This window comes from Carassius gibelio, chromosome A2 (genome assembly GCF_023724105.1).
Source record: "Carassius gibelio isolate Cgi1373 ecotype wild population from Czech Republic chromosome A2, carGib1.2-hapl.c, whole genome shotgun sequence".
Taxonomy (NCBI): domain Eukaryota; kingdom Metazoa; phylum Chordata; class Actinopteri; order Cypriniformes; family Cyprinidae; genus Carassius; species Carassius gibelio.
Window position 1 is genome coordinate 343412 of NC_068372.1, and position 22577 is coordinate 365988.

A 22577-nucleotide genomic window follows, 5' to 3' on the forward strand; every position below is an offset into this window, starting at 1 on the left:
CACACACATTACTGATGTCCAGCACCTGAGGAGCAAGATACGGGGGGTGAGGAGGACATTTTTACACTGATTTTTGCTAAATAGTTATATATATATATATATATATATATATATATATAAATTAATATTCTTAGCACTGCATGAATTTGTCCTTGTGTAATAGTGAAGTATCACAATGTGTATACATTGTCCTTGATTACTGCTTTACAAGTGGGGAATAGATAAAGGCAAGTTGTTGCAGGTTCATCCATTATATTTCTTGCCATTTACTTCAAAAATCAAATAAATAATCTATTATTTTCATTATTAAATCATTTCTTTCTAATTTTTCAATGTTTCATCAGATGGCCTCACAATGTCCTGTCAAAAGGTATAATAGTCATGATGAATAGAATAGAAAACAGAGGACTGTGAAAACTGTCAGATATAAATGTGACTCAGCTCAGTTTGTTGTCCATGATGAGGAGAATACATATATGTAGGTTTTACTGCCCTTCTACCCCCAGGGGCCCAGTAGCACCCCCCGGAAGAGCCCAAAACTGTACTTTTCAAATGGCTGTAAATCAGAGTCCAATTAACATATCAAAGAGAAAATGGGCAGGATTATTACTTATGCTATGCTGATAAAATAATGTTGAGCTCAGTTTTCAGAAATAAATGGAAAGCTGACATAAAGGCATTTTAAATATTGCTCACTGTAAAATACCACATTTCAGCCTGCCTCTCAAATATATCATAGAGGTTTGCACAATAAACATATTTAGATATCCAGTTTTCCTTAAAATAAATAATTTATTTCGTTTCGTTAATAAAAAGTTTTAAACTACATTACCCACAAGCCTCCGTCGTTCTATCTATGCAAAGACAACACTAGGGGGCTGTTTTTTGTAGTTCATTGAAGTTATGCTTAGGGTTAGGATTAGGATCTCGCTAAAGATGTCATTTTTGTCAAGATAGCAACACTTTATTGTTGACTTAATATATTACTAATGTGATGATAGCAGCAAAACATACTTTTTAACATGATGCGCTGTTTAATATGGGTTAAAAGATAGTCCAACCACAGACTGTCCTGAAAATTCATAGCCAATGACATCAAAGCTGAGCAGCAGCGTCACACTTCCTTATCCATGTATGACCGACGTCTTTCGTTTTTCGGCTGAAGGGATAGATTCGGTTAACAATAGATTAAGCTTGCTACTTATTAGATTCTGTTTTATTAACGTCTTCACCTTCCTCCGTTGTTCAGCTTGACAAACATTGGGCAATATTGATGTGCACATGCCCAGCAGTCGCAGTTGTATCCAACAGACAGATTCCTCTATAATAAATATAAGACACATTTTTAAGATTTGTATTTTTTTTTTTTGACCAAAGACAAATATATTTACTAATCAAATGACGTGCTTCTAAAATTTACATTGCATATTACATTGTGTTTTAAAGTTAAAATTGTTCACATTTGTGTTTCTGTGATTTACCATTCTCTACCATTTGAACTCTAGGAATAAAAACTGAAATTATAAATGAATGAATGAATGAATGAATGAACAAATAAATACATAAAGCATAATTACATGCATATTTTTGTAAGGATCTTCCATTATTTATTTATATGTCAAACTCATTTAAAGACAACATGCCCAAATTACTACACTGCTTCCTCTGTCACCAAGCTCATTTTTGCCACCATAAAGAATAAAAAGGCAGTTATGTTGTAAACATTAACTATTTTCAGTATGCAAATGAAAATGCTTTTATTAAAAAACAAAACAGTAAATACAGTATGTCTTTCAGAGAACACTGGAAAAAGTGTTGTGACCAAAATGTTATACAACACAATGTAAATGTTTCAAACTCACAAAAAAACACCATGAAGACATGCATGTCAAGTGTGCAATATATTTTTAATATGGAGCGCTATTTTTAACTATTGTTTTCATCACTGGTTCTGTAATGTTTTCATTATGAGCTTATAATTAAAACAAAGTTACATCTTCTGCAAAAATCAAACCACTGCAAAGTCTAATCACTGATCCAGGGACCATTTCTGTGTGTGCGGGGGATAAAGAGTTAACGAGTTGAGTCCTTGTGCATGATGGAGCTACAGCGTTATCCTCAAACAATCCTGTAAGACAGAAAGGAAGGAAATATTAAATTACATTCAACTTATACATTACACTGTGTTTTGTTTAGACCATAAAAGCAGCCTCTGTAAAGATGCTGTATAATTAAATGTTAAATGCATCCATTATTGAAAGCAAGTAATTAATAGCAAGCTATAGTCATATGAATTCTTTTGATAGTGTCAGATGAGACCATCCTGGGGCTTGTACAATATCATACAAGTGTTAAACTGGATTATTAAGACTGTGATGTGTTTAGGGATCATTTTTAAGACTTTGACCCTGTCCAGATACCCACACTTGCAGTCTTGGCCACTTGAGAGTGTGTGTACATGACAGTGTGTGAACGAGACTGTCCCCGGTCTTAATAATGCCAAAGCACAGCGTCCTTAACACACACTAAACCTCTCCAATACTGCTCCAGAGCGCTATACAAAGCTTTGTGTATCCCATCATGCATCATGTTTTGGAATAAATCGTCAGACTTTTTGCCGAGATCTCACAAGAGGTCATGGGAAGCTGTCCAATGTACAGTATGTGAAATATTGATAATTAGTTATTAAAAATCTCTGTAAACACATAAGTGTCCCATAAGGCAGTGGCTCCCAATCCTGGTCCTGGAGAACCCCAACACTGCACATTTGAGATGTCTCCCTGATCAAACACACCTGATTCAACTCATCAGCTCATCAGTGAAGACTCCAAGGCAGATAAGAGAGACACCAAAACCGTGCAGTGCTGGGGTTCAAATAAGTAATCAAGTGGTCAAGTGCAAAGATGGCAAGTGTGGGTATTTGGACAGTGCAACAGTTTAAGAAACAACAAATGCTGTACAAATTATAACAGCAGGAATGTTTGATAAAAGAGACAAACTATCACAGACTTACTGCTGCAAATATCTGCCTCCGCAGCTTTCTGTCTTCTCCATTTCTGAAGGAATCCCTCTCCAGAAACACCACTGGGCTGACTGCCTTTACGTCTTTTCAGCTAAAAATAAAAAAATAAAAATAATAAAAAGGGGAGAGTAAATAAAATTGAATTATATACAGAATGTTAATAATGATCTGTGAGCAAAATATTTAGATATAATATATATATATATATATATATATATATATATATATATATATATATATATATATATATATATATATATATATATATATAAACTGATATGAAAGAACTGCAAGATGGAAAAATGCATGTTTTATTATTTATTTTTAATTTGATTTTTTTTGGGGGGGGGATTTACATTAAAAGGTATTAAAAGCATGGTACAGAACATATGATTACTGTGATATCTGTCATATAAAAGCACTTAAAAGCACTAACATTACAGTGATACAAACATAGCTGGTTTGGTGATTATTGTATTGTTGTATTGATTATTAATATACCATAGTAAAACTACAGTTATAGTTACTAATGTCCTGTTTACTGTGTTTTAACTTCACATTTCATTTATTACTATTGTAAGTGTCGTGATTACCATGATTTTACTACAAATACAACTTACATCATTAATCCTGAAATTAATAATAATATAAATCGGATCGAAGGTCTATGGCACGTCAGGTGACAGTTTAATCAGACTAATTAGCAGCTGTGTTCATTTATTTAAACGCAATGAAACTCAAAGACAGCCGCGGATGACCGATATAATACAGCGATTAAACATATGGCACTAATTTGATTAATAAATAAGACAGAATACATTTTATAAAAGGCATTAAAAGAGCGTATTTACGACTACTCACCCAAACTGTGGAACTGATAGCAAGTATCGCGATGTGTGCTGAATGAGACTTCTTGAACGTGATTTCATAGCGATAAACATCTCATGTCCTCGTGTCGAATTCTGACGCCAAAAGTTTCCCATTGAAAGCAATGAAGGTCGTAGTGCTTCGATATTCGACGCCGAGAGGCACATTTGGCGTCATAAAAGTGACGCTAGGGGCGCTTGACCATGCTTCGGTTTTTGACGCCTTTGGAGTGAGAATGGGTTGTAATATTTTACATTTTATATTAAGACTTTTGATAAAAGTGGCGTAAATTTATACTGTGATTGAAGCGATGAGGCTTGGTAAAAATTGAAATACCAGAACAAAGGCTAATGATGGCGGAATAAAAACAAAAGAATAATGATAAAAGTATAATGAGGATTTTGTGTCATACCTGGCCGATGTGTGAAAGGCTCGTTTTGTAAGAACAATAGAATCATGAACGGGGCAGTTTGTTGGTCCAGACTTGAGATAATAGAGCTCGGGCGTAGACGTCATGGAATGGTGCATTGTGGGTAACGGCGGCCATTTTAGAGGCATCGCAAAGCAGGTTTGTAATAAGATAATAGCCAGTCTCCAGAAAAAGTTATAGAACGTGACAAAAAAAGTTGCCTATACCTATACGGACAAACTTAATAATGAAGCCAAACAACGCTACTTAAAAAAAAAAAAAAGGTTGTAGGCGGAATCGATCCCTATGAACACATGAAAGTTTACCAAGCCTCAGTTTCCCTGATAATTTATCCTACCGGGTCTGTGGAGTGAGCGCTTACACCTCCGATCAATTTAAAAATGTCACTTTCACTTTTTAAAAAGTCACTGGAGGCTCACCTGCAGATCATAAATGGATCTGCAAATTAAACGTGGAGAAAACAATCTTTTTCACTAAGGAAATGTTAACATTAACCAAGCATCAGTGGTGACACACACACACACACACACACTTATCAGATTCTGCGAGCTATGAAGCTTGTCTATGCGGGTTTGTTACACTTCAGGAGTAATTACTCACCTATCATACTTGCAAAAATCCACTGTTTTCCTCCGGTAGTTCTGTAATCCGGTATAATATTGACGAACATTCACCTCAGACACAACCCACCATTCACCAAAACAAGACGCTTAACTTCCTATTTTGAAGTTCGTTCCAGTTTTTTTTTTTTTTTAAACAAGTTGTTCAAATTTGTTAAATACAGTCAGCACAAAAATATCAAAAAGCAAATTAAGTTCAGGATTGGGTCAAAAGAAAATGTTTAAACAAAAAATACAGACACTAAACTGACTCCCTTACTGGCCAAAAACTAGAGAAAACGTAATGTGTTTGTGTCTGAGTTTGTGTGTGTGTATGTGAGAGAGAGAGAGAGACCATACACAACATGTCTCACCATAACTATGTATTATAATATTATCGAAGGTGATGGTTTCCCTCCGTACAGTGGCGACCCAAGCCATCTGACGCCTCTTGGTGATTTCAGACACCTTGTGTTTTTTTTCCAAGTAGGAAAATGTTGAAAACTAATATGATTCACGAGGCGTTTGCCCTGTCGATCATGAAACCGATTACAGCAGTTCACAATACAGCAATACTGAACCATTTTCCAAAAAATAATCAAAATTAATGACCAAATGACCAACGTTACCTAATGCCTACTATACAGTACATCTACTTCTGTACCGCGATTCCCACAATGCATTGCGACGTGACGCAACGATCCCGACCTCTATAGGAGACTTAGGTCTCTGCAGAGCAAAAGTGGCCGTTTATCACCATGTGGGTGTTTTCAAACTTCTGGGTGTTTCTGAATCATGCAATCTAAATGATCCCCCTTACCCAACCCCACTCCTAAACCTAACGTCACTATTACATCAACCAATCAGGTATCATGGTGTAAAAACACCTTGATCTAGTAACTCCCATTACTTTCTTGCAGAGACCTATACTTGGATAATAGCACTCCAGGAGTGCTTACAGTGGTCAATGTTTTAGCCTTTTATGAACCTTCCCTAAAAGCACACGACATGGTCTTAGAAAATGTTTCATAACATTTTGTGAAACATTTTTAAAATAGCTTTTACTTTAACAAATTATTTGGACCATTGGCAAGTTTGTTTTCTGACAGGGAGTCACCCACTCCACATTTTGATTGACAACTGTTACAGCCTCTTAGTGACCCTGTTTACTCTTTTCTTTTCAACCGTTGGATAGGATTTAAAAAAAATGTCTGTTGTATTTGTGTGAGGTGGGTTGCTACTTCTGACAAAGTGCTGTTAAATATAGGTGAAACTAGGCCCCAAATTAAAAAATAAAAACCTTTCTTAAAAAGGCAAAATAATGCATGCACGTTTTCTTAATATGACAAAAAATACTGTACCATGCAAAGAAATAGTCCCACAAAGTTAACAAAACCTTGATAAAACGTTGTCTAGTCTGCTTTAGTAAATAGTTTTATGTGAAATATGTCTAAGTAAATTTTACATTGTGCATAACACTTTTAGCCTTGGCCATATTCCCAAAATAAAAAAGCTTTTAAGATGTTATAGATCAAGTAAGACCATACAAAAAAATGTTGGGTCTTGAATCAAAACTACTAAAGAGGGCAGTCACACCCTGGCAATGTAGAATACCTTCCACTTGAGGAATGAGTTGATTTGTGGGAAACAAATATGTCAATGAGCCATTTTACTTCTGCAGAAAGATACATTTATTGTATTCTGTATAGCTAATAGCTCAGAAATGTTGCTCTGGTTTATGCAAGAACAAAAGCTGTTGAAAAGATGTTAAAAGAAATACATGAATCATTAACATATCATATCATATAAGTACAGACAGCAGACTTCACCTCTTCTACAATGTTCAATGAGCAAACCACTAGCTAATGTGATGAGATTCTCAGAGAACAATGCAATGTGAAACAATGTGAACAATGTCAAAGTTAATTTTCAATCCATAGATGTGATCCAGAAAATGGTGAGATTATTGCCCTCTATCTTTGTATTTACTGAATATCCCATCTGATAGGTGATTTCACTGTAAACACAGAGAATGGGAAATATTTTCCTTTCCATTTTTTTAAACACAAACCCTAGTCACTGAGAACACAGATGTACACTGCATATTATGGAGGAATATTCAGCAGACAAAAACAATTATAATAATAAATAAAAATGGCATCACATGAAATTACAGTGCAAGCGCAAAGTAGGAACAGATTATTTAGGTTTGTATCCATGATTAAATCCTAATCCATGAATCTGCCATATCTCTTCTGCATGTTGGGCAGGGCAGTCTCGCCTCCATCCTCCCAAGTGCGTTTCAGAAACCCATTGCTTTTCTGGTTTTCCAACCAGTCAGGCCTGCCCACTCTGCGCATAAACCCCCCATATCTCTTGTGCAGGTCTCTCCCTGCCTCCCCTAGACCACTGTTCTCCTGTACACTCCTCAGGAATCCCCTATAGCGCTTGACCATGTCCCCATCATGCTGCTCATCTGATTTTGAGGTGGGACCGTCCCTAAGGATCTCTCTCAGCTGCTCCACCAGTTGGTCTTCGGCTCCACCTTCTGGCTTGTCCTTCTTCATAAAGCCTCCATATTTCTTACTCATGGCCTCTGTGATGTCACTCTCAGCTGGAGCTCTTGTGCCGATCTCTGCTGCTTTCTTAATCATGAAGCCCCCATAACGCTTCATGAAGCCACCATATTTTTTGGCGAGAAGATGGTCTGCACTCTCTTCATCTTGTTTAAGGTTGTCCATTGCAAGGCGATCCTTTTGACTGATGATGTTTTTGCAGATTTCTACTTGTCTAGAGTCCACTGTTCCTTCACACTGTAATGAGCAGGTCTATGGGAGACATGAATTACCAATCAATGCAATGAAACAATTGGTCCACTAGAGGGCACACATGTTCATTCTGTTGGCGTCCAATGCAGTTCCATATTAAAGACTGCTGATTACAACTAACAGTTTAAACAGTGGAAAATGGTGTCAGTTTGTCACTTGGCAACACAAGATTTGTCTCAAAATGACACAATGTAAATGTGTAATTACAAATATATTTACATAAATTACATTCAAGTTTAAATAGAAATTACAATATATTTTAGTTTACCTTAAATGCTAGTACACTCTGCATTACACTTACCATATTACAAAGACAATAGAGGTAATTATAAAATAAAAAAATAACTTATGTTAAATAACACTGTGAACTTCAGCCTCAGTTTTAATATAAATTTAAACTATAATACATTTTCACTTAATTGCAATTAACATGCAGACATTTGTAAATCTACATGTTACTGTAAATAAAAATTGTTAAGACTGATATACAGTATAGAGGGGAATGGGGCTAGTTGTCACACAATTCTTTAAAAGGATAGCTTCAGGTTTTGAAAGTCAATTTTTGTTAAGTATGGACTACAAAAAAAAAAAAAAAAAAAAAAATCAATTGAACATTTTATTCCATTTTTTATTTCTCCAGGAAAATGAAAATACATATCATCTCACAAATATCCAACCATTTTGTCTCACTAAGGGGTAAGTTATCATAATAGAACCTGCCATTTAGTAAAATAATTACGAAACCACAAATTTATATTTAATAGATTGCATGTAATTTTTTACTTAAATCGTATCTCCAACCTGACTTTTGACTATGAAAAATAGCCTACACAGTGTAAACTTTTACACAATTATTAGTTGACTTTTGCCTGAACACACACACACACACACACACACACATATATATGGAGAGAGAGAGAGAGAGAGAGAGAGATGAAATGAAATGAAACTCACCAGTTTGTCGATCTCTGTCTGTTGACGGAGCAGCCGGAAAACGCAGAGCGCGCAGTCTCTGCCGCATTCAGCGCGAACCATCAGCACGAGACATGCGCTCAAAACCAGACTCCACCAGTTCACAGTTAACGCCATGGGCTGCAAACAAGCATTTAACATTTACTTACATAATGAAAATGTAAATCAATCTTTGGCCGAGTCTTAACCATAGAACCATAAATAAACCAAACAAACTATCCAGTGTATAAAATTATTAGTTAATCATTTTATTATGGTACTTTTTAAATTCGGCACACAGTTTTTCTACATTAGTTTACCTGTTTACAGTAGCTTTCTTTGGCAGCGTCCACTGTATTGCTGAATATGTTGGACAGCTTCTCACAGGGAGCAAAAATAAAAAATTTTTTTATCAAAGTCAGTCGTGTAGGGAGTCTTTGGTTAAGTATCTTGTATCTCACAACACGACGATAAACCCCACATCTGCTCTGTTCAGAAACGACCGTCACAACTTTAAGTAGCATCCCCTTTCGACACCACGCCGTTTGCAATCTGACGTCAGCAGAAAGCTTCAGGCATGGAGTGACGAAAGAATTAATTAATGTGTGATAATTCTCGATTCTTGAATAATACAGTAGCCCAAACTAGTTTCGAGTGATTTCAAGTGTGTGTGTGTGTGTGTGTGTGTGTGTTTATTTATTTATTTATTTTTGTAGTTTGTGCTGCAAGTTGATGTCATGCTGAGCAATGTAATGCTATGGAGTCAATTTTGCTACTGTTTTAAATTAAACATGATGTAGGCTACTGCCCCACGTTGACTATCATTTAAAAAGAAAAGAGCAGATTCAGACAACAAAGGAACAGTACTGTAGCTCATTGCTATGAAAAGTGTTCAGCTGCCAAGCTGTCTTTTTTTTTTTTTTTTCATAATGTCTAATACAATCAAAGTAGACAGCATACCTTTTAAGATAGAAAAAAGTGTTCAACAAAATAATAGACTAACATATTTTTTTCCTAAAACTGGCTGAATATACTTTTGAAAATAAATGTTTCAAAAGGGTGTCACAATTCCATAAAATAACCATTGCTGGTTCCCAAAGACCCTTTCAGTGAACAGTTTGTAGGAGTTCCATAGAAGAACCAGGAGTGTGTTCAATCTAACTACCTAATCTGTGTTTTTTACTTAGCATGTGCAGTTTATTAATATCAGTGTCATCATGACTGCTCTATCGGATGTCATTGTTTTGCATGCAGTAAAATCCAATAGTTTAAATTACTTACAGTCATGGCCAAAAATATATAATGAAAGGTTAGATTATTGTGATTAAAAAATAAAATAAAAGAAACGAAGGATTAACAATGCAGATTCATTTTCACAGACTTCTTTGATCATATTTACCAAGGGTGCCGATATTTTTGGCCATGAGTTTATATATACTAAGTTACCTAGCTGTTATACTTAATTGGTTTTATTAAGTTATAGCTTATTTTAAAAGGGTCCTGTTATGCTCCTTTACCATTTCTTGAATTTGTTGGGGGTGTTCTAGAATATGCGCTAATGCTTGGTGTTTCTACAAATGCTTAATTTTTTTTTAACATAATTAAATTTTCTCCCCGGCCTTGCACAAATGGCTCGATTAAATTACGGGTTTGATGAAGGATCGTCTTCCATAAAAACTTAATGTGATGCGATAGGTTAGCTATCCCAGTGCGTTGTGATTGGCGATCAGTTTAGACAGCGTTTCAGTACTGCCCTGCACCTTGTCAAAGCAGCAAGTTCCATTCTCTCTGGTATAGTTAAGGATGGAGTCAATATAACTATATAAATTTAAGCTGGATTCAGACCCAGAAAGTACTGAACAATAGGATCGTGCAGAGCCTTTGCAGGCATGGATATTGCAAGACATATTATAGTGGTAACATTATTGTTTTTTTTTGTTTTTTTTTTTTTTGTTTTTTTGTTTACCTGTTAGAGTGGGAGAAATCGAGGTTTTACCATACTCAGAATTTGTGCTCTGCGTTTGACCCATCCAAAGTGCACACACAGCAGTGAATAAACACACACTGTGAACACACACCTGGAGCAGTGGGCAGCCTTTTAGGCTGTGGTGCCTGGGGAGCAGTTGGGGGTTCGGTGCCTTGCTCAAGGTCACCTCAGTCATAGCATACGTAGATGTCTTTGATATTCCACAATCCTGTCTGTTGCATTTATTGTCTGATGATCTAAAAAAAATAAAGATTAACTTTTTGCACTTTTGATGATATTTCTAGCAAGAAATCAATATTATAGTAATTAAATATACATTTTGTTATAACCAAAACTCTTTCTATTAAGTAAGTAAGTAAAGTTTATTTATATAGCACATTTATCACAGCAAAGCTGACCAAAGCGCTGAGCAAAGTCAAAGATAAACATAAAATAAACAAAACATATGATACAGTAAAACAATGGAACATAGAAAAAAATCCAATTTAAAATGCCTGGAAATAAAGATATGTTTTCAACTTCATTTTAAAGGTTGTGATAGAAGTTGCAAGGCGAATGTCCGGTGGAAGTTGGTTCCAGAGATGGGGGGCCGCGATAGAAAAAGCCCTATCACCCTTCGTTTTTAGGTGTGAACGAGGGACAACTAAAAGAGCTCTATCAGAAGCTCTTAGAGATCTGGAGGATGAAACAGGAATAATATGGTCTGAAAGATAAGATGGGGCTTGATCCATTAAGAGCTTTAAAAACAAACACTTTTTAAAAATTGAATTCTAAAATAGACAGGAAGCCAATGAATGAGGCTAAAACTGGTGTAATGTGATCTGTTTCCTTTCCCCGGTCAACAGCCTTGCAGCATTGTGTACCATCTGCAATCATGCAATGGATGACTGAGGAAGACCCAAATATAATGAATTACAGTTATCAAGGCGGGAGGTAATAAAAGAATGAATGACTTTCTCCAGGTCATTAAAAGTAAAAAATGTTTTCAATCTCGAGATGATCCGTAACTGATAAAAACAGTTCTACCAGAAAGACTCGGGAAATAAAATGATGTACGAAGCACACATTTATTGACGACTCAGCAAGCATAATTATAAATTTCTTATAAATTTCTTTGGCGGAAGGCCCCCTTACCATGGTTCGTAATCCGAGGGTAGCGGACCTGCATTTCCTGCCTGAAGACGAAGGCAGGGGCGCAGCCAACCCCCCTGGAAGGTAAGGACAGGACCATCCTGGTGGTGATGGGGAGGGTGGAGGTTGTTATCACGTCGGCATCTGCGAACTCAAACATGTGTAAGTACGATCTTTTATACCGAAGTATAAAGACGTGATTGGATAATGATGAAGGTAGTAAGTGACGAAGTAATTGAGTCTTCCTGGCAGAACTTAGGCTAAAGCTTTCATTTCTACCAGAAAGACTCGGGAGATAAAATGATGTACGAATCATACATTTATTGACGACTCAGCAAGCATAATTATACATTTCTTTGGCAGATGGCCCCGTCCATGGTTCATTATCTGAGGGTAGCAGACCTGCATTTCCTGCCTGAAGACGAAGGCAGGGGCACAGCCGACCCCCAAAAATAGGTGGATTATGAAACCACCAGACGGGGCCAGGCTTCCCCCCAAAATAAGTAGATGAAAGTATACACACCAGTTGTGAATCCTAAGGTTCCTGGAAGATATAAAGAGAGTTAGCATGATCAGTATGATAAACGTTAGATTAAACCTCATATGCCTATTTTTAAATGAATATATATATATATATATATATATATATATATATATATATATATATATATATATATATATATATATATATATATATATATATTATATAAATATTTTAATTTTATTTCAGACATATACAGGCCTCGATAAACCATACAGAAATAGCCACGATGGGTCAGACATATGCGGCCTCGATAGACCATACAGAAATAGCCGCGATAGGCCAGACATAGACAGGCCTTGATAAACCGTACAGAAATAGCCACGATAGGCCAGACATAGACAGGCCTCGATAGACCGTACATAAATAGCCACGATAGGCCAGACATATACAGGCCTCGATAGACCATACAGAAATAGCCACGATAGGCCAGACATAGACAGGCCTCGATTGACCATACAGAAATAGCCACGATAGGCCACACATAGACAGGCCTCGATAGACCATACAGAAATAGCCACGATAGGCCAGACATATGCAGGCCTCGATAGACCATACAGAAATAGCCACGGTAGGTCAGACATAGACAGGCCTCGATAGACCATACAGAAATAGCCACGATAGGCCAGACATATACAGGCCTCGATAGACCATACAGATATAGTTTTTTTTTTTAATACATAAACCGCCGGTAACACCACTACCAGTAATTTCATGAATTTACCTGATCTATTACTGGAGAGCTTGCTGAGCCTTGAGAATGGTTTTTGAATCAAGTCTGGTGTATGGTTCGAATGCTGAGGAAGACCGATGATCTGCTGATGATCTTAATAGCTGATGTAGAGATTCCTCATTCAGCTGCTGAAGTAGCTGCCCCAATTCTGAATGAATGGCCGGTATAGAGAGAGAGGGATAGACTGCAGCTTTTGAGAACAGTGGTTGAGTGAGTTCTAAAACAGGCCTCGGAAAGGGGTGCTTCGTTTGGTAAGATAAAGAACGGTGCGTTTTTAGAAGTTCTAGGCCGGATTTTAAGGAATTTCACCATGGATGAGAAGGGACAGAAATTATTATTGATTTTTGAAATTGTTAAGGTAACACCAGAACCTTGCGCATCGGTTTTTGAGTGCTTAAGGAAGAGTGTGAAGAATTTAGGTTCGAATCGTAGATCTGAAAAGGAAATGCCGCGAGCAGGATCAAATTGATTAGTTTCTGAAGTGAATTCCCCTGGACGCATAAACCCATGAAAGGCAGATAAAAACACTGCCTCGAGAAGAATATTGAGGTACTTAGAAAGAAGGCCATAGCGGACGGAAGTAATTCATTTTTGCAATAAAGGCAGGGTAATAGGCAGACGTTTGTCTTTAATTTTGTTGGAGGATTTAGCTAACCCCTTAAGTAGTAATCGAACGGAGTATTCAGAAAAAAGGCTTTGAAAATTAGGAGAATTGGATGGCGGTGAGTAGTCTGCGAATAGAATACATTTTAAGATTGCGATTTTTAAAATTAAAGACGAGAAAGGAGCAAACGGTCGAAATTAGAATAGGAAAAACAGAAATTTGGAAGGAAAAACAAAACATTAGAAAAGCGGACCATGCAGATGTGTAGGCTTTGAGTATAGAGGGAGCGACGCCTTTAGTAATGTAATATCTAGCTGACGTAAGCAGGTCGTTTAGTTTAGTATCATGTCTGCTAACAGAGGGTAGATTGAAGGATCTGGGTTGGCTGAGGGGCACAACAGTCTGAAAGTCTGAAATCGAAATCGAGAGAGCGCATCAGCAATAACACTGGAGTGACCGGGTATGTGTTCAGCTTTGATAATAAAATTGAAAACAACGGATTGCCAAATTAACCATCTCAGAAAAGGCATGATCATATGGCAAGAAGATCTACCTTTATTAATGATGGCGACTGTGGCTTCGTTATCGCAGAGCATCAGGATACGTTTACGTGACCATTCTGGGCCCCAGATGACGCTGGCGACGGCTATAGGATATATCTCGTAAAGCGTGGATGAAACGGAGTTGGAAGCAGTTTTGGGGAAGTCGTTGGGCCATTTTTCAGCAAACCATTGACCTTGGACCCCCCGAAACCGATTGAATAATTGGAGTTGGAGCAATGATTCAAAATCGTCGTTGTAGAAAAAAGAAATACCGTTCCACTCGTTTTCCAGTCTTTTCCAGAATTTAATGTCAGATAAACAGCCTTCGTCTAGTTGGATTTGATAGCTTAGTTTTTCCGCGGAATGTGCCAGAGTTAACAATCGTGAAATGAAAGCCCTGCCTAGAGGAATGATTCTCATAGCGAAATTTAGGTGTTCGAGTAGCGAAAGCAAATCGCGCTTTGATATGGAATGTAGGGAGGGGAAAGATTCCCAAAAAAAACAGATTCTTTTGAGTTTTTCGGGGGGAAGAGAAGCTTGCTTTAGCACTGAATCTAGGGAAATCCCCAGAAATTCTAATGAAGTAGAGGGTCCCAAAGTTTTCTCAGCGGAAAGGGGGATGCAGACGTCGCTAAAAATATTTTTTAGAATCTACAAGACTGCAGATTGAGAAGACAGATAATCGATCAACAGAAAATCGTTGAGCAATTGTTAAACGAAAGGGAGCTTGCAGACGTTCAGCAAAATCCAACACATCTCTTCAGAGAGGCTATTAAAAATGTGAGGGCTACTTCTACACCCAAATGTAAGCCTAACAGCAAAATAGCATTTAGAATTCCATTTAACACCAAAAAGTGGCCAGTCAGAGGGATGGATTGGCATAGTTTTAAAAGCATCTGTGATATCAGCTTTAGCTAACCAAGCACCTTGACTGGCTACCTTGATTAAATGAGTGGCATTGTGGACCAAGGCGTAATGTAAAGAGAAAGGTGCTAAAGGTATGCATTCGTTCACGCTTGCTGTGTAAGCAGAATGAGGGGATGACATATCAAAAATACAAATGACGTAACCTTTATTTACCTCTTTCTCTAACAGATTAGAAACCACATCTGGTTCAGTAATAGCTGATTGGAGATTTTTAGCTATGAAAGAGGTGGTGAGATTGGAAAGGATGCCCACCCGAAACCCTTGAGACAGACCGGTGATTAGATAATTGTCAAAAGTCGGATCTGTATTAAGAAGAGAGGTAGCTAGAAAGATTAGAAACATTAATGGGAGAAGAAAAAAAGATAGCTTTTCAGAATTTTCTCCGAATTGGGGCTTTTCCTCGGATTGGAGGCTTGTATCGGCGTGAACAGACCGATTTCGGGTGCGGATCCTTGCAGAACTGCAAATGTGTTCATATTTGCATTGAGAGAAGGAACAGAGAGATTCATTAAAGTTATTGCAAATAAAAGTGCCTTTGTGTTTTGTGATATAGCGTTTCTTGCTGTCATGTGGAAGCCTTACGTTATCAGCACTTTGGACAGCGTGCGGCTCTTGGCTGGCAAAAGCTTTGGGGCAGAAAGACACAGAGTGTCCGTGAGCACTACAGATGTTACAAGCCAGCGTTTTGGCTCCGCCGAAATGGCGAACGAGCAGTTCAGTGTCCGTCACAGACCAGTCTAGTCTGGAGTTAAACAGCTAAATAAAGGAAGCGGATATAGCAGAGAATGATTTATGATATTCGAAGAATAATGTGTCCCCGTAACATTGATTGAAGTCAGCCATCATGGCTAAATACAAATCCAATTCTTCCCTTCGAGCTGGGAAAACCTGACACAGAATGTCTCTGAATACGCTGAAAGCGATGACAAACTCTTCGAATGTAAGATTCAGTTGAAACCTCGGATCGGAAGTTTTAAGCAAGACTGCCACGTCACCACAGTCGACCCCCTTCCTGTCAGCAGCAGGCGTGGGAAGCAGAAGTGAAGCAAGGTTTAAATCCTTACCTTGGATGATGTTTGTTCTGATGTGGGGAGATACCATAGCAGCGGCTGGAGAAACAAAACGCCTACCGAATAGCTGGCCAGGGGTTGTTGTTGAAAGGTTAAATAATGGAGTTTCGGTTGGAGCGGAGACATCTCGAAATGGAGTCTGAGCTGGTTGGTGAAAAGTTGGCAGGGCTGAAAAAGTAGAAGCTACGCTCGGGGGATGGCTTAATCCACTGACAGGAGGACGAAATTGAGGAGTTACGGCGAAGTTGACCAGTGCAGCCACACTCCGGATCCGGGCCATTGAAATCAGCAGCTGACTGTTCAAATTTTGCCATCCTTGATTCCAGACTTTTGACGGTTTGGGAGAGGCTTTGAACCGCTTGGAGGAGTTGAGTGTTAACTCCGTCAGGCTCAGTGATGTACGGATGAACAGGTGCCCGAGCATGCAGCATGGTTCTTTTGGACGTGGTGATGATGACTTCGCTGTTCGAGTGGCCGGCCGCTGAAGGAGTCGTGAGATTAGAGACGAACTCAGGTGGATTACCCAGGGTATTTTGGGCGAGAAGAAGAAGATCCTCTCTGGACAGACCTTGGCTGACGGGAATGCCAGCTGATTCCAGAGTACTGTACACGTCCTCCGTAGACCACGTAGCCCATGGCGAGTCACGGCGTTGGAGGCGTGTGCTACGCCGAGTTGGAATAGGAGAGGGTGGGACAAACTCATCATCGGAGTCTGAGCAGTCACAGATGATTGGGGTATCATTGAACATGGTGGTTTAGCAGTAAACGCGAGCAATTGTTATCACGTCGGCATCTGCGAAATCAAACATGTGTAAGTACGATCTTTTATAACGGACTATAAAGACGTGATTGGATAATGATGAAGGCAATAAGTGACAAAGTAATTGAGTCTTCCTGGCAGAACTTAGGCTAAAGCTTTCATTTCTTGACCTGGGAGGAGACTGAGGGGAAATGCTTGCCAAAAATCATTTATGAGACCACTTCTTAACTTAGGGGGGCCAAAGACGATTCGTTTTATTTTCATTAAGTCTAAGAAAGCTATTGGAAAACCATTTCTTGATGTCCGCTAGGCAGGCCAATAAGGGTTGAATTTTATCACCAGCTTTCAATGGTCTGTTTAACTGGGTATCATCAGCATATAAGTGAATTTAAACATTGTGTCTCCTAATAATGTCTCCCAAAGGTCGCATATATAAATTAAAAAGGAGTGACCCTAAAATGGATCCTTGAGGCACTCCACAGATAATAGGAGCAACAGATGAAGAAAACTTACCTAACTCAACAGAAAAAGACCTGTCTCTAAGATATGAATTAAACCACTGCAAAGCAATACCCCCAATACCAAACACATTTTCTTACTGGCAGAGAAGAATATCATGAACAACTGTATCAAAAGCAGCTGTAAGATCAAGAAGCAGAATAACTGAATTTTTACCACTATCCACTGCAAGCAAAATGTCCTTAAATACTTTAAGCAAAGCAGACTCAGTGCTATGATGGGCAGAGAAACCAGATTGGAGAGGTTCTGTTAATTTAGATGCATTCAAAAAGGAAATCAATTGTGAATATACAACATTTTCTAAAAGTTTTGATAAAAATTAAAGCTTAGAGACGGCGATAATTATCAAGGCAATTTTCCTCCAAACCCTGTTTCTTAAGCAAAGGCTGAACTAGAGCAAACTTAAAACATTTCGGGACTACCCCAGCACTTAGAGATGAGTTAATCAATGACTGAATAGAAGTCCCAATTTCAGAAAAAGAGGCCTTAATAAACTTAGAAGGAATGACATCAAGTGAAGAGGCAGTTTTCTTCATCTTATTGACCAAATCACAAATCCCTCAAAGAAACATTTTGAAAACAAGAAAAGGAAGCCGGACTTGCCAGCGAAAACAGTGACAGATCTGATGACTGCAAGGTAAAAGAGGAGTGAATAGCTAACCGTCTGGTTTCACCTAGATATCACACTATAGAGACTGTGTCTGTTCCCCAAACTAGAAAATACAAAAAACGTCCAAACCAAGTCAAGATTAACAATTTAATTGAGGTTGAACAAATAAAAAACAGATGCAATACGGATAAACAAATGATAAACCTTGGCTTATTGAATATCAGATCCCTTTCTACGAAAAACTTTTTGTAAATAATATGATCACTGATCATAATCTATATGTGCTCTGTTTGACAGAAACTTGGCTAAAACCTGATGATTACATTATTTTAAATGAGTCCATCCCCCATGATTACTGTTATAAACATGAGCCGTGTCTAAAAGGCAAAGGGGGAGGTGTTGCTTCAATTTATAACAACTTTTTCAGGATTTCTCAGAGGGCAGGCTTCAAGTATAACTCGTTTGAAGTAATGGTGCTTCATATAACATTATCCAGAGAAACAAATGTTAATGATAAATCCCCTGTAATGTTTGTACTGGCTACTGTATACAGGCCACCAGGGCACCATACAGACTTTATTAAAGAGTTTGGTGATTTTACATCCGAGTTAGTTCTTGCTTGTTGCAGATAAAGTTTTAATAGTTGGTGATTTTAATATCCACGTTGATAATGAAAAATATGCATTGGGATCAGAATTATAGACATTCTGAACTCTATTGGGGTTAGACAACACATTTTAGGACCTACTCATTGTCCAAATCCTACTCTAGATTTAATACTTTCACAGGGAATTGATGTTGATAGTGTTGAAATTATGCAGCCAAGTGATGTTACAGTATCTCAGATCATTATTTAGTTTTGTGCAAACTTCATATAGCCAAAATTGTAAATTCTACTTCTTGTTACAAGTATGGAAGAACCATCACTTCTACCACAAAAGACTGCTTTTTAAGTTATCTTCCGGATGTATCCAAATTCCGTAGCATATCCAAAACCTCAGAACAACTTGATGATGTAACAGAAACTATGGACTCTCTCTTGTGGGTTGTTTAAAAACCATGGCAACCTCACCGCCCTTGCCAGTACATTGTGGTGTACTAATAAAACAACAGTCCAGCGGACTGGGTATTACACTCCTCTCCGGCGAAGTCATAAACGTGGCAAAGCGGAGGTAGAAGAATCAAAGAAAACTGGAAAATGAAAAGCATATATATAATCCCAGGCGCATTGCCCCAAGTTATGCCGCTCCAAATATATTGTATCCAGGGAAAACTGGGTTGAGAATTGTAAGGTGGAAGCAATCACCCCATCTAATTCTCACTCGAACACCGCCACAACAATCTCTCTTTCTGCTGCGTTTTCCATACAGGAAGAACACAGCAGGGTAATTGGTAAACACACTCTGGCGCAGGTTAATCGGAAGAGGTTTGAGAACGAAAGTAGAGAACTGGGCAGTTTCTCGGGTAACCACCCAGTAAACATGCCCCTTTGGGCCCCAATACCGGCATGAAATACGTGGCACGTGTGGAACCCGAGTGGGACAGCCCAAAAGTGGGGGTTTAGTGTGGGTTGGCCCACACAAATCTGAGTGGGCCACTAATAGGACCAATTGTGTGCCCATAACATGACCACAGTTATGTACACAGTGTGGGCTGGGTGTGGGCACAGTGAAGAGAGTGTGGGTACAGTGTGGGCACAGTGGGGAGAGTGTGGGTACAGTGTGGGCTGGGTGTGGGCACAGTGGGAAGAGTGTGGGTACACTTTGGGCTGGGTGTGGGAACAGTGGGGAGAGTTTGGGCACAGTGTGGGCCGGATGTGGGCACAGTGGGGAGAGTGTGGGTACACTGTTCAATTCAATTCAATTCAATTCAAGTTTATTTGTATAGCGCTTTTTACAATACAAATCGTTACAAAGCAACTTTACAGAAAATTATGTTTCTACAATATTTAGTAATAGCTTATAAGAGGTGACTGTCAGTTTGTGCACGTATGACAGGATTTGTAGAAAAATGTATTCAAGTCGTAGTCACCCAGATGACAAACATTATTAATATTATTAATAATTAATATATGATTCAGTCACACTTGTAGCAATATTTGTTAGTTCTGTTGTTGATTCAGGGTTAGCATCATCTGGGGTCCTCTGAGGGTCAGCATCATCATCCTCTGATGGGATTTCTGGCCGTGTTCTGCGGTCCTGCGCTGATCAGGCCGCTGGTTTGTTTACATTCATTTTTAATGAGTCTCTTGCTACATCGGTGGTTCCCATCTCATTCAAAAAATCAGTCATCATCCCTGTGCCTAAAAACAATAAACCCTCTTGTCTGAATGACTATCGTCCAGTTGCCCTCACATCAATAGTCATGAAGGTCTTTGAGGGACTGGTTAAAAACGTCATCTGCTCCTCCATCCCGGATACTTTGGACCCTCTTCAGTTTGCTTATCGCCCAAACAGATCCACAGATGATGCCATCTCTCACATCCTGCACTCTTCTCTCACACACATCGACAGCAATAACAGGAACTATGTAAGGTTGCTATTTATTGACTATAGCTCAGCTTTTAATACTATAGTCCCCATAAAGCTAGCTTCCAAACTCATAGACCTCGGACTGAATTCTTCACTCTGCGACTGGATCCTTGATTTCCTCACCGGCAGACCTCAAGTGGTGAAACTAGGCCAGTACACCTCCAGCTCCATCACCCTGAACGTAGGAGCCCCACAGGGCTGTGTCCTGAGTCCCCTGCTCTACTCTCTCTACACACATGACTGCGTGTCTTCGCACAGCTCCACATCCATTATCAAATTTGCTGATGATACTGTGGTCCTCATTCACAACAATAATGAGACTGCATACTTGGATGAGATAGAGAAATTGACATCATGGTGCCAGGACAACTGTCTCTCTCTGAATGTGAGCAAAACTAAAGAACTGATTGTGGACTTCAGGAAGAGACAGCAGCAGCCCTACACTCCTCTTATGATCAGCGGGACCCCTGTGGAGAGGGTGAACAGCTTCAATTACCTTGGTGTAAACATCTCGGAGGACCTCACTTGGACTACTCACATTCAAACACAGGTTAATAAAGCCAGGCAAAGACTGTACCATCTGCGACAGCTGAGGAAATTCAGGGTCTCACCAGCAATCCTGAAAACTTTCTATTCTGGGGCTATAGAAAGCGTATTGACTCAGTGTATCTCAGTGTGGTATGGGAACAGCTCCAGCCAAGACTGCAAAGCCCTGCAGAGAGTTGTGCGCTTAGCTGAGCGCATTTCAGGGTCTGCTCTCCCCTCTCTGCAGGACATCTACCTCAAACGCTGCAGAAGTAGAGCTGCAAAAATCATCAAAGACTCCACCCACCCCAGTAATCATATTTTCACTTTGCTGCCATCTGGTAAGCGCTTCCGTAGCCTGATGGCAAAAACTGAGAGACTCAGGAGGAGTTTCTTCCCCCAGGCCATCAGGCTCTTAAACTCTAAACCAGCTTCTTAACATCCTCATGCCTCCACTTAATGTTCACTTTATCTTTTTACTATATTCACTACCTCACATAGACACACTGACAGTGTCGCCCTGTTTTGCACATTTGCTTCTTGTACATTCCTGGGTATCTTAATATTTAAGACTACAGTAAAATGCATATATGCACATTGTACATCCCTGTACATCTTAATATTTAAGACTACAGTTTACACTCATGCACATTATTTTGCGTTCTATATTTAATTCTACAATATAAATTTTTTATATTTTATTCTTATATTTTTATTGTTTACTTTTATTTCATTCTTACATAGCTTTATTTATGTATATTTTCATCTGTGTTGTTTTCTTTAATAATTGCACTGTCCATGGAGCGGACCTGACTCACATTTCACTGCTGGTTATATATGCTATATATAATTTTGTATGTGACGAATAAAAATCTTGAATCTTGACCGTATCATAGTACTGAGACTGCTCTCCTTAGAGTTACAAATGATCTGCTCTTATCATCTGATCGTGGGTGTATCTCTCTATTAGTTTTATTGTATCTTAGTGCTGCGTTTGACACAATTGACCACAACATTCTTTTGCATAGACTTGAACACTTTGTTGGCATCAGTGGAAGTGCATTAGCATGGTTTAAATCGTACTTACATGACCGCCATCAGTTCGTAGCAGTGAATGAAGATGTATCATATCGATCACAAGTGCAGTATGGAGTACCTCAAGGCTCAGTGCTAGGGCCGCTACTCTTCACGCTTTATATGTTACCCTTGGGAGATATCATCAGGAAACATGGTGTTAGTTTTCACTGTTATGCTGATGATACGCAGCTCTATATTTCCTCGCAGCCTGGTGAAACACACCAATTTGAAAAACTAATGGAATGCATAGTCGATATAAAAAAATTGGATGACGAGTAATTTCTTACTGCTAAATTCAGAAAAAACAGAGGTGTTAATCATAG

At 38.6% G+C, this 22577-nt stretch overlaps 1 protein-coding gene across 1 annotated transcript; it reads right to left on the reverse strand.

Annotated features, from left to right (window-relative positions):
• Positions 1 to 6585: 6585 nt before the first annotated feature.
• LOC128021603 (proenkephalin-A-like) lies at positions 6586 to 9317 on the reverse strand. The gene is made up of 3 exons (XM_052608909.1): positions 9018 to 9317; positions 8701 to 8838; positions 6586 to 7746 (listed from the first exon to the last, which is right to left on the reverse strand). Exons 1-3 carry the CDS (start codon positions 9219 to 9221, stop codon positions 7147 to 7149), a joined length of 942 nt encoding a protein of 313 aa, XP_052464869.1. The 5' UTR covers positions 9222 to 9317; the 3' UTR covers positions 6586 to 7146.
• Between the last annotated feature and the right edge of the window lie 13260 nt (positions 9318 to 22577).

Excerpts from the sequence above, each read along its gene's own strand:
- LOC128021603 (XM_052608909.1), bottom strand. The coding sequence starts at position 9,221 with ATGCTACTTAAAGTTGTGACGGTCGTTTCTGAACAGAGCAGATGTGGG. Across the intron at positions 8,839-9,017 it reads AAGAAAGCTACTGTAAACAG|CCCATGGCGTTAACTGTGAA; the intron begins GTAAACTAATGT and ends GCTTGTTTGCAG. Across the intron at positions 7,747-8,700 it reads AGACAGAGATCGACAAACTG|ACCTGCTCATTACAGTGTGA; the intron begins GTGAGTTTCATT and ends TGTCTCCCATAG.